Here is a 12,711-nt window from a genome sequence, read left to right as displayed (position 1 = left end):
ATAAATTATTTCAAATAAAATAAGTAACAATCAAAATAATAAGAATCAAATTTGATGGATAGAAAATTACAATTAAAAAAATGATTAGAGAAAAAAAAATAACAATCATAAAAATAAGAATCAGGGTTAATATAAAAATCAAATTTTAAAAGATGAAATTGAAAAATAAAATTTTCAAGACAAAATATATATAGCAATTAAAAGTTTGAGGACTAAATTTGATATAATCAGCAAATAATATGGTATTTTTAAATTTTTCACAACTTCCAAAAAATGTTTTCCACTTAAAATAAAAGAAAAATATTTTTCTGCAAACCAAGCTAAATTTTTTTTTTTACTGGAAAGTGTTTTCCGTTGATTAACTTTTATAATGACAAATAAACACATAAAAATTTGAAAAGTTGTTTTTAGAAAATTGATTTCCATCCAACAAATAAGGCCTAACTTGAATCTCATTGTGATTTCTCAAAAAAATAAAAAATAAAAATCAGATAGAAAAAATATATTAGGAAAACCTTTAGAGATTTTATTTTAAAAATCATTCTAAATATAAATTTATTTTTTTATATTATTTTTTAAAAAACATTAACCGATCATAATATAAATAAATCTCTTTTAAATCCTTAACTTTCAGAAAGAAAGGATATTCATGTAATCTAGTCCTGCACATCGATCTGGACCACTGCAATAATGCAAGGGTACCATATCATCATTCATCGCAGACATCCAAAAACAAAAAAGGCTAATATTTTAATGCAATTTCAAGGTCCATGTGTTAAATACAAACACAAACATATGGACCGTGGAAAAGGCATGGAATCTAGTATCTACAGGTAACGAAGGGAATTAATTAAAAACTTGAAATAAAAATAATAAACATCAAGAATCTTACCTGCCATTGAAAAGGAATAATAATAGTACTATACCCTGATTAATTAATTAATTAATCAGCATTTGTTAGCTTCGTAATTTCATTAGCGTTAAATCAAGTGATTAGCAAGGAAACAACAACCATCTCAATACAAATCGAGCTCTGTAAGGAAAAGCATGGAAATCACCAGCAGACACATCAAACAATGGTCCCATAAAAGTCAATGAAATTGCTGTCAATATTGGTCAAACATCTAATTTTCACGTGATTTTGATCAAAGTTAACACCTTCTTGAATTTTGTTTGGTGCTACGTTTGCACCTGTGTTTTGCCTAAATTTGAATTTTTTTTTTTTAAATTGAGTTTGGTTTATACTTTTTGTATCGTTTTGATGTGCTGATGTTAAAAATAATTTTTAAAAAATAAAAAAATATCATTGACATGCTTTTCGACACAAAAAAATATTTGAAAAGCAACCGCTATCACATTACCAAACACGCTCTTCAAAACAATTAGCTTACTTGGGAATGCCAAGAAAAAGGCTGGGGATAGATAAGTAGGATCTGGCAATTAGTTGGGGACCAATTTGTTGCCATCCTGTCTTTTCGATACTGACTTGTATTTACCCCTTCTCTCTTCTCCACAACATAATTTCCAAAACTTATTTTAGAATGCCTGTATTGTGTACTGAATTCGATATATTAAAAAACAAAAAATGGGATTTTTACTGAGAAGTTCGTCATGATCACGTCTTGAGTTCAAACATCGCCAGAACACCCTTCTTTTTATTATTATTATTATTATTATGTTGTCTACAATTCTCTAACCTCTGGAGCTATGAATTTGCCAGCTGATATTGTTGACCAATCATGGAACCCGTCTGCTGGATTTGAACAATCTCTCTGTCATGCTATCATAATAAAATACTCTTAAGCATCTGATCTGTGTTCTTCCAGGTGTTGTCTTTTAGAACAACTCATCTCAACAACTGGACAAAGCAGATCAAAAAGCAGACCCACATCGCCAAAAACAAATTAGAGTTTGGCAGATCAGAGAGATTGGGGCCTATGATGTTACAGTTCAGATTAGTAGATGACTTCTAATGGAGGATATGCATCCCAGAGATATACCCATTCAAGTAACCAAGTTCAAATCCATTTAAAGAAAAAAAAGAGTCTTGAAAGCCAGCTGGAACTAGCCCCAGCAGCCATATTACTTTTCTAGTTCTTCTATTGAGAATTAATATAGAGTTTATTGTTTATATAAACTGTGAAACTCTTTTTTTTCAATTGTTTTTTTTCTTGTTTTTAATGTTTTTCACGTACCAAATTATATAAATAACTTCTCGCATGTATTTTAATGTTTTTCACGTACCAAATTATTTACTCTTACGAATTGTTTTCTTTTTGTAGCATGATTCTTATGGAGTTTTCCATGTATGAGTTATGATGTTTGGCATCAGTTTCTTGTCAAGATCTGATTCTTCAAAATAATTGAATATTCGTGTGAAAGGAAAAGAAAGCAAAAGCAACCAGCCAGCCACAACATTGAGATGTAAAAGAGAAGGTGTGGAGCACTTGAGTTCTTGGCCCAGCGGTTGAAGGGACTTGTTTTCTTCCTCTGCATCCTGGGTTTAAACCTCACCGTGCATGTCTGTCACCCCCGCGGTGTCTTACATGCTCACTGGGTTTGCAGGATGTTCAGTGAGCCGTGGAATTAGTTGTGGTACGTGCAAGCTGGTCCGGATACCCACGTAAAAAATAAAAATAAAAAAAAGAAGAGAAGGTGTGGACACATTAATTAAACAAGAAAGAAAACAATGGAGATTTTTGTTTTTTATTCCTTATGAAGCTATGTGCTATAGCCATTAATTCATGTAACTATCGCCATAGAATCAAAATGTTGACATGGCTGCTTTTTGCTTGTCTTTTCACTGGTTTCCTACTCAAACTAGATTTCTAATCTCATCAAAGAAGAAAAGGCTAGCGGATTAATTATTTTTAATCAAATCAAGATCAAATTGGATACTTCAGAGTACCACCAACGACTGCCTAGCCATCGGGCGGGCTGGCTGCAATGCAAGAATATATACCACATCCCTTCCCAATTTGGTTCTCAAAAACATAAAGAAAGAAATATTGTTTTTTTTCTTTTCCTTGCCTCTACACATATATGATGACGTTTACCATAAAAACATTATTATTAACTCGATTAAATTCTAAAATTAATGATTATATAAATTTTTAATAATGTTAAAGTTTGTGGAATTTGAATTAGTAATTTTTAAAATGCAAACATAAAACTTAACCAGGTAAACTATATTCATCAAACCGTTTATATTATTATGTTTTGAAAAATTAGAAATTGGATTTAATTCTATGAAAATATGTAATTAAGGAGAATATAAGAAAACAAATGAATAAAACAAGAGAGGTTTTATTTTTGTTTAACTATATTGCATGAGATTGACTTGATGATATTAGATGTCTTAATTAAATAAGGGATATCCAGTGAAATTGAAGCTAGTGAATTAAGATAAATAAATAAAATTTATCTTAGATAACTGTATATATAAATATAAATAAAAGCTAATGCTTTAATTGGCAAACAAATTTTAATAAATCATGTTATTAATAACTTGAAAAGAGCGTAATTTCTTAAATTTTGGATAAGAGATATTGGGTTTTTGAAACATGAGAGAGTATTTACTAACAACATTATTAAAAATAAATAAATAAAAGCTTAACTTACTATAAATTATGCTTCTATGATTAAGAAAAACAGGGAAATTGAAAAGGAAAAAAAAATGTGCAAACATTAAAAAAAACAAAAAAAACAAAAATGTGATGAGTGTTTCATTGCAGCACGTGATCAATATTTCATTGCTCAGTTAATACTTGGTCTGAAAAAAAAAATCATTGACTTCAAATAATTAAAGTTTGCCAATTAATTGAAAAGTCCAAAATAGAAGAATAAGATTTTCAGCACATGGCTCCTCCTCCCGACCTACTTATAATTTGGCATTGCAAGTTTGGTGAGTTCATATGGGCGAAGGATATTGATGCTCTCATTGAATGCACACTATGGCCCTTATCATTTCATTTTAGGCAAATAACTCCTCATCAGCTTTATTAGCCTTTTGTTTTGCTTTCTATTTTCTCTTCCATGCAGTTCATATTGGTTACCAAATACCATAAAAATCCAATTAACTTAATCGATTTTGGATGGAATTGAGAATCAAGTCTCACATTAGGGATTCGTTTGGAGTCTTCCCTAAATCCCTTCTCCTTGCTATGAGAACCTCTAATTATTCGGCTACTCGTTTGATTGTCCCACCGTGAGAAAAATGGCTCTTTCTTCGATTAATTCTTGACATGACAATATTTTGGGAATTTCCATGAAGGTGACACGAAAAAAGCTCGCAGCCACATGGTTTACAGGTGAGGGAGAATCTTCTCCTGCAATAACGCATACCCAGCTTGAAATCCAAATACTGAAGGGTCATTGGCATCATGCAGACAGTGCATTTGAATGTGATATAGCTCGCAATATCTTTAGATTTATATGAAAATAGGAAATAAAGGACTGGGTAGAGATTGCATTGTCAGCTGTCCGTGTGGGAGTAGCTCCTCTTATGTCGTGCACCTTTGTCCTGCTCCCTCGTCTAGTTTTAAACAATATATTGGTAGACCTCACGATCGAGTTTCTGATTCCTAATGTGTGGAGGCCATTGCGCCATAAAACTGTACGATATTCATATGGCCCCTGTTGTTTTAACATTTTACATTTCAATCTCAAGCATCATCTTTCTCATTTTACATTCCTTAGATGTTGAAAGATGAGAGAGAGTAACCGGAAAATATATGAGAGATAGAGAAGGCTTGGACGATCACTTCCAGATATCCACTTCACTCCGGCAGAGGAGGCTGCCTTTTGCCACCCCATCTCATGTATTCAACCGGTTTTTCACACACACGAGGTTCGATTCGAGGACGAGAGTGGAAAGCCATGCATGATATGCCTAGCAATATCTGGATATGTAGCTGAAAATGGAAGTTGATGGAAAGACATAAATTGGAATTGTTCCTTTAATTAAATGGGGAAGCCTTTGTGGCGTAGAAGGCTACAATTAAAACATTCATAGTAGGAGATAAAGAGGGCCATTGAGCTGAAAGCCTGAAACTACTAAAGATAAAAGGATTTCATTGACAGCTTTGCTCACAATAATTTCTTTAAAGAATTGATTACTTTCATCCTGTTTCATGAGCACCACAAAAGGAAAAATTCCAAGCTTTTAGCATCCGATTATGTTCCTCTTTGTGTATTATATATATTTTTTTTAATTTTTGCATTTCCTTAACCATAAAGAGCGTATTGAAAAAGCTTTTATCAATAAAGGGATCATAGCATCGTATTAGTCCTTTTGACATCATTGTGAGATTGCAAATAAAAATTGTGAGAATCAAGTAAAAGTAACATGACCGAGATTTTGATTGAATGAACATGGAAAATCTAAATATTGAATATTCAAATTTTTAGTACTTATTTTTCAGTAATTAAGAAAGTAGCCAAGATTTTAGCTTGCGAAAACTAAATCAATGATGTAGTAGTTTTTTCGATTCAAGGTTAAGAATTAGAGGTTACCTTTCAAGAGATTATAGGGTGAAGTAGAACAGCCTATAGCCCTGAAGGCAACAATACTGTTACCCGCGGCCTCCTCTATGCCCGCCTCTCCCCATGGAACAGTTGCACCATGTTCAATCTAGTGCAATCCGCTAACCAAATACATCCTTGCCTTGGACTGTTTTCAAGTGTAGATAAACATTGTAAACCAGAATACAACTTTATATTTTGCTGATAGATTTTATATGCTAAGCAATGCTGTCCGAAGCAGACATAATTTGGGGAATACATTTGGACATGCTTTTTGAGCAAGAACAGTAAGCTCTTAAACTGATCAGCAATCCAAATTTTTTTACATGGTTTAGGACAGTCAAATAGGGATGCATTCAGTATCTTATATTGATTTTGCTACATACAATATTATATCTTTTCTCTTTCCTAGTATTCCTTTACAAAAATTTTATTACAACAAGCATGCAAGAATCACGAATTAATACAATCAGAAAAGGCAAACTTGATCGATTCACTTCGGGTTGAGACTCTCCCTGGTACGCTTGCTTGGTTGGATGGGAGTTAGACATGTGAGACCTCTATCGATCCAAGTTCTATATGATTAACCTCATTCCACAACCAGTAAAAAAACTGTGTCATGCAATAGCTAACATTCTTGGTGCTGGGAAGGTGCGGGAATGGCTCAAACAAAAGACTACAAGAGCATCATGGTAACGGATGCGGCAGCAAACAGCACATAAAATATCGCATCTTCATTGTACAGACCTGTCAAGCAGATAAGTTTAGTCAGGGAGTGGCCATTATGAAGTTAAAATCGTACTTAGTGAGGAAAATGAAAGGCCCTTCTTGTAATCCAGTTTATAGGTTGCAAAACTAACTTGGACAATTGAAGAAAATAAAAATAAAAAGACATTTGAGGAATAGCTCAGATGTAGATAGGGTACACTTTCATGCGTCACTGAAGTTGGTGTTATTGATAGAGGAGGATTAAGATCTGCCAGAAATTTATCTTGAGTGGAGCTTTTGGAATTAAACAGAATGTTTTGGTATCAATGGAAGTTGGTAAAGCTTCTAGCTCTTAAGTAAATATGAAAATACATACGAGCCATCTAATTCACATGCTAAGCCAGAAGTAGAAGAGCAAATACAATGAGATTTTCACGCATGTAACTCGAACAGCTTATTTTATAACAGCCTTCCTACTTTCCAAATCACAATGAAAGATGTTTTTGTGAAGATAACATGCAGGACTACATTTAAACAAACTAGAGCAAGCTTTACAAATTTCGATGGTTAAAACACATTAGATTCATTTTCTGGATAATGGTATTCCAGAGGAAGCATGGGCATAAGTTGGAATATTCTTACCACTTTGAGCATTTGCAGCAGCAGGAAGTGCTGGAATTTTTATGGCTGCAAATCAATAAGTTCAGGTTAACATCAAAGAATATGGAAGAGGAGAAATAAGAACTTAAATGGAAGAAATAACTTCAATTATTAAATGAAGAACCATCCAACGAACTAACAATGATGGGTTGGACATACTTTTATTGCATGATGCTGATAACTGAGATGTAGATGGCCATGGAGCAGGAATATTGTCATTCAAATCACAAATGAAGCTAATCCCTGAGTACTGATCAAATGTTGCATCAGAAGGCAAGCTTGGTAGAAGGCATCCAGACTCTAAATGGAAGAGGAGAAGATGAAGCAAACAAGTTAAATTCAATTGCATAAAATAATTCAAGCTAAAGATACTCTGTGTAATTATGATAGACTAGCCAATTCCAATCGTGGTAAAAAACACAAGAAAATTGTTAAGAATCAACTGCCCACAACCCAAGGCTGAAGATCAGATTTCCATGCCATGGGCTCATCGGGCATTAGTTGCATACTTATAAGAAGCATATTGGCGATCCTTAGCAGCAGCATGATGGCTTTCAGAATTTGACATGCTTATATGGATGCTAAGTTTGAAAATGAAATGAAAACTTCATAAGTATGATCCATACCTTGAATTGCAACTGAGGTGTGTCATTGTTGATCACCAGAATCATATATAAAGAGCAAAATAAGAAAAGAATCCTGCATTAGTGTCTGATTTAAATTTGTCTGAAAGAAAATGCTTGCAATATATCAACAGAGGGAAATTGAGATTTGGGAGAGGGTGCTAAAGAAAAAAAGAAAAAAAAAAAGTTAGTTTAAAAATTGGAAACACCAACCTTGAAGGGAGAAATCCTTAAGGGTTATATGACAAAGGCTATAAACATCTTTTGTAATATTTGACCTCTGTAACTTCATTCCTAGAGTTGTAGCACAATTCAGAGCTTGCAAGTTGGTTACGAGGCTCTGCTTCTGCAAGTGAGACACGTAGCTCTCCATGGCACTGCAACATTCTGTCTTGTTACTAATCCCATTCCCACAGCCCTTTGCAACATGTCTCATATCGGGGAAAACCAGAGGGCAAACTGACACAGAAAGCACAAGAGAAAAATGAGAACAGAGTACTTGCTGATGAGGCCTGCTGAAGGGATTGCCACTACTGGGTAAAGTCATGAATCAAGGGCAATGTGCAGACCCCCATAAAAAAATTAACAATGCTAAAAAATAAAGTAGTACATCTCATATGGAAAGTGAGAATTTTTTTTAATGAATAAAAGACGTCATTACTACTTTCACCAAAAGGGAAGTGGGATGTACTACCACCATCAATTAAATCCTGCTTCTTGTGCACAGTGGTGGCTGGACTGCTAAGGCACAAAGCACCAAAGAGACAAAAAAAGACTTGTAAGATGCAGTATGCTGATGCACATTATATGCTTGCATGCACCCTAATAGATACATAATCACTTTTTCTGTTAAGAGATATCTCTTGGAAGAAGAGTTGACTAATTATTTGATAATCGACACTTTTGCTGTTAAGAGATATCTCCTGGAAAAAGAGTTGACTAATTATTTGATAATCCACAGAGGTGCCACATGCTGTCATCACAGGATTCCTGGAACTGAATAAATGGCCAACGGTAATTCTGATAATTTCTGGCCATAACAAAAAACAAGTTTGTGATATCCACAATTTCAAACTCACCGTTATTAACTTGGCAATTAGATAGTCCTCTGAGAACCTCCTTTGCACGAGAATGATCGAGTTTACCAGCCAGCCATCGGAGTACAATCTGTTTACAATCAACAACCTTTGTTGACTGCTCAGTTAAACCACGGGACCCAGCTATGCTCAACACTTCAGAACCTTTTAATGCAATTTTTGTCGCAGCTTCTAATATGGCATTTTGACATACTTGATTACAACATTCTTTAACAGGATCAATACTTTCACAGGCAGCAAGTAGCTTGGAAGAATCCACAGTGCCCTCGAATTCATTGACATCCTTAACAGGGCAAGCCCCTTCAGTGAGATTTGAAGGATGAATTGAGCATATCTTATTCACATTAGCTGCTGCACCCTGACCCGCCAAAATTTGCTCAATATCTGAAAGGCAATACTTTGAAACAGTCCCATTTAAAGCAAGAGCATTGGTATCTTTACTGGATTGGCCAACAAGTATTGCAAGAGTGGCTTCTAACTGTGGACAGCATATAACATTAGCCAGCAATGGCGCAAAAACAGACCAACAATCAATTGATGTTGTGCTCATCAAACTTTGGGCAGCAGTGAAATTTAATGTGCATTGTCCTACAAAAGGAGAAGATCACAATATTTAAAACAAAACTGGGCCTTTCAACTCAAATGCCATCCAAATCAAAACTGACCAGACTACCTGATAACTTTGGGACAGTACTGTTTGTGAAAGGTGCTAAAGGAGTAGGTGCAAGAAGAGGAAGAAGGGGCTGAGGAGCTGAATTTGGAGAGATCTCAGGAAGAAAACCATCTACTCTTCTGTCAGTAGACAATGGACCTCCAAAATCATTGAATGGGCTGCAGTGACATTCATTCAGACCTATAGCAGAAAGATTGGCTCATTGTGACGAAAACTCAAGAAATTAAGATTTTATGTAAAAATAAAAGCTTTGATGCACCACTACATTGCAACCACAGTTGAAAATCGAATGTAAATTTAAGGTATCATTCAATCTAAATAACGATCAGTGAAAAAAAGGAAAGCAGATCATGATACTTGATTGTTTAGTGTGCAGAAAAAACAAGCAAGAAAGGATAGTTCAAGAGCAAATATAATGCAGCAAGACAAGCATCTTGTAAACAAATGAAGCACTAAACGGTTGTTCACTGCCTGCATTAAAAACAACAATAGCAGTTATTCACAGGGCCTATCAATCATGCACCAGCCACATTGATCACCATACTAAGTAGAAATTGCCAAAGACAGGAAAATTTCTGACCTCTCCCCTGAAAATAATGTTTGTTAAAGAATTGTTCTTTTGAAGTTGGATATCAAACTACACAGTCAGTAGGTTGTAAGTAACAAAAGTTTTGCTTTTCTCAGAACCATATAATCTAAATCATGTTAAGAACTAGAAAGCCAACTCCTCCCCAAAATAGCAGGTAGATCAAATCCAAATATAAAAGAAAGGCATTATTACCATTACCCCCAATGTTTCAAGCAGCAAGTTAGTGATGCAAAACTTGCCAAATAATCAGTTTAAATGAACTCTTCCCAAACCTGACCAAACATCTTCTCTCTTTGTTAGTCATTGCCATATGAAAGGAAACCTAACTGAACACTAAACCTACAACACCATCACATTATATTATACATTACTAAAAGCACAGCTAAAGATACACTACACTCAAACAACAATTGTAACTTAATATTATCAACAGGAGATAAAGCAGCTCGATAAAGGACCGCAAGTTAGAGAGTCAATATTGCATATCAGATAACATACGATCAATCACCCTACACAAAGTCTACAACTTTAGGCAAAAAAACCACAGAATTGATTAATTCCAGAAACCCCATTTGCACAAACCCAACATAGAGAGCCATAAGACTACCAAAAACCCAATTACAATCACCCCGCAAAAACCATCACCTTGAAACCACCCAGCTGAGAAAACTCACAGATCATGCAATAATAACCAAAACCCATTTACCATAAAAGCAAATAAAAGATAAATACTCACTCGAAATCAACAGAAGCACCTCCACAAAAACCATACTCAGACTCAGCTTCAGCTTGAGAGACACCCCTTCATTCATTCCTCCACTGAAATTAAACCCAAAAACAACCGCAAGAAGCCCAAAACAGACTGAAACGAAGTGAAGAGGAAGGCTTAGTGGTAAGAAGTTTGTGACTTGGAATTCAGAGAAAGGTCTCGTGTATGTGTGAAGAGAGAAGAAGCCATGAAAGCAAAGCTTGTTAATGTTATAAGTGTGTGGGGACAAGTGCAGTTTCAGCATAGCTGTACACTAAAGACTAAAAGAGAGAGTATTTACTATTTATTCATTAGAGGGCCCTACATAACATAATGACATCGAAACTGAGTTTTAATAGCACAGCAGCGCCATTAATTGCCCTTTCTTCCTATTTCTCCACTTCTTAGCTCTCCCCACATTGGAGTCTTGTACACTTGGCAGGAGTGGCATTTGTTTAAAGAAAGGTTAATTAAGAAGGTCTATTATATTCTATTTTTATCTGATGAGCAGAGAAGTATGACTTAAGAAACATTTTTTTTATTGGAATTGTGCTTGAGTGTGTTTTAAGAATATATTTGACTTGAAAAAAAAATTGATATTTTTAGTGATTTTTTATGATTTTAATGTAGTAATATTAGAAGTAAAAAAAACATCTAAAAATAATTATTTTAATATATTTTTAAATAAAATACACTATTAAAAAACATCATGAAACATGATATCAAATAAACTTTCAAAATCACTTGAATTGCCAATGATTATATTCTAATATAGAAGATATTTATATAAAAATGACAAAATTAAATTTGAAATAAAAATAAATATATAAAAATAAAAATATTTTTAAAATAGTTTTAAAGTGAATGTCTTTCTTTTCAAAAGATAAAGCCATATTCATATGTTCCAATTGTCTTCTTATTTTATGTTTTCGAGATAGTATCTTATGATATATTTGGTTAATGTTTTAAGATAGGAAGAATATATAAAAAATAAAAAAGTATTTGGTTAAAGAAATAAAGATAAAAGGATAAAAAAAAATTATCTTTAACAAACATTAAAGTTAATTTATATAATTTCAAAATAGAAAGTGCAAAAACATTTGTCACCTCTTTTTTCTATTGTATTTATCTCTTGTGTTTGAGACAGTGTTTATCTTTAAAAATAAGTTTTGTCTTTATTAATATAAGAGTTTATTCACAACAAAATTCAATCGTTAAAAAAATAAAAAATATATTTTTAAAAATATTTTTCAATAACAAATTATAGTGTTTGTTTTGTATCATAGTTTAAGTGTTTTTTTTTTTATCACCAAACATAATTTAAGAAAATATATATTTGCAGTTGCATTCTAAACATTCATGAACTCCACAAGATTTTTAAAAATCGCATGTTGTCATTCATCTTAAAGCTAAAAGTACCTACAACTCAATATTTATAAATAAATAAATATAATTACGAAAACCTTAAAATATAGAAAAACTATTATATATATGATTTACCAGAGATTACAATAATAAAATTATAATCTTGCCCATAACATAAAAAAAAAAAAAAATTCAAATAAACTACACGTGAGGGACTTGAGGGGTAAAAAGATCATTTTATAAAATTGGTCATTTTTTATTTGTTTAGGGTAGCGCTATCTTTTAAAAATTTAATGACAATTAAATTATTGTATTTCCTTTAAAAGTTTAAAAAACAATTGACCATGATCTAGGAGTTTTATAGGAATTTCACTTCACTATAAACAATGTCATGACTCAATTCCCTTACCATCAATTTTTTTTAACGATGACTTCAAGATCATATTAGTAAACATGACTCAATTTCCCTTATTATCATCTAGTTTTAGAGGCATTTATGTCTTTGAAAAAATAATAAAAAAAAAAAGTTGTTGATGCAGTAGTTTCGACAACTTCAAACGATACATATGACAAGTGATCACAGTTGTGCTTTTATAGCATTAATTGATTCATCCAGGCTTTTTCTTTCTCTCTAGGTGATGCATGCGCGATGATTCTATTTAGTTTGGCACTATTTTTTTCTCTCTCTCTCCTGCTCTACCTTGATTTGGCATTGCTATCCCTTG

General features: G+C 33.2%; 1 protein-coding gene across 2 annotated transcripts; it reads right to left on the bottom strand.

The window, feature by feature from the left end:
* Nucleotides 1-5,824: 5,824 nt before the first annotated feature.
* Nucleotides 5,825-11,013, bottom strand: LOC118042550 (uncharacterized GPI-anchored protein At1g61900). 2 transcript variants are annotated; one of them, XM_035050250.2, is made up of 8 exons: nucleotides 10,610-11,001; nucleotides 9,285-9,464; nucleotides 8,594-9,199; nucleotides 7,728-7,973; nucleotides 7,518-7,529; nucleotides 7,051-7,191; nucleotides 6,874-6,918; nucleotides 5,825-6,270 (listed from the first exon to the last, which is right to left on the bottom strand). In XM_035050250.2, exons 1-8 carry the CDS (start codon nucleotides 10,884-10,886, stop codon nucleotides 6,200-6,202), a joined length of 1,578 nt encoding a protein of 525 aa, XP_034906141.1. In that variant the 5' UTR covers nucleotides 10,887-11,001; the 3' UTR covers nucleotides 5,825-6,199. The 2 variants fall into 2 exon arrangements, with proteins under 2 accessions (XP_034906141.1, XP_073268853.1); XM_073412752.1 differs by lacking the exons at nucleotides 5,825-6,270; nucleotides 6,874-6,918; nucleotides 7,051-7,191; nucleotides 7,518-7,529 and adding an exon at nucleotides 7,544-7,590 and having other exon boundaries at nucleotides 10,610-11,013.
* Nucleotides 11,014-12,711: the final 1,698 nt, after the last annotated feature.

This window comes from Populus alba, chromosome 11 (genome assembly GCF_005239225.2).
Source record: "Populus alba chromosome 11, ASM523922v2, whole genome shotgun sequence".
Taxonomy (NCBI): Eukaryota; Viridiplantae; Streptophyta; class Magnoliopsida; order Malpighiales; family Salicaceae; genus Populus; species Populus alba.
The sequence above is the reverse complement of the archived record's forward strand: the minus strand, read 5'-3'. Positions and strand labels throughout refer to the sequence as shown.

Coding starts and splice junctions, on each gene's coding strand:
- LOC118042550 (XM_035050250.2), bottom strand. CDS start 10,886: ATGCTGAAACTGCACTTGTCCCCACACACTTATAACATTAACAAGCTT. Junction 9,200..9,284: donor TACTGTCCCAAAGTTATCAG/GTAGTCTGGTCA, acceptor CTCCTTTTGTAG/GACAATGCACATTAAATTTC. Junction 6,919..7,050: donor ATCAGCATCATGCAATAAAA/GTATGTCCAACC, acceptor ATTGATTTGCAG/CCATAAAAATTCCAGCACTT.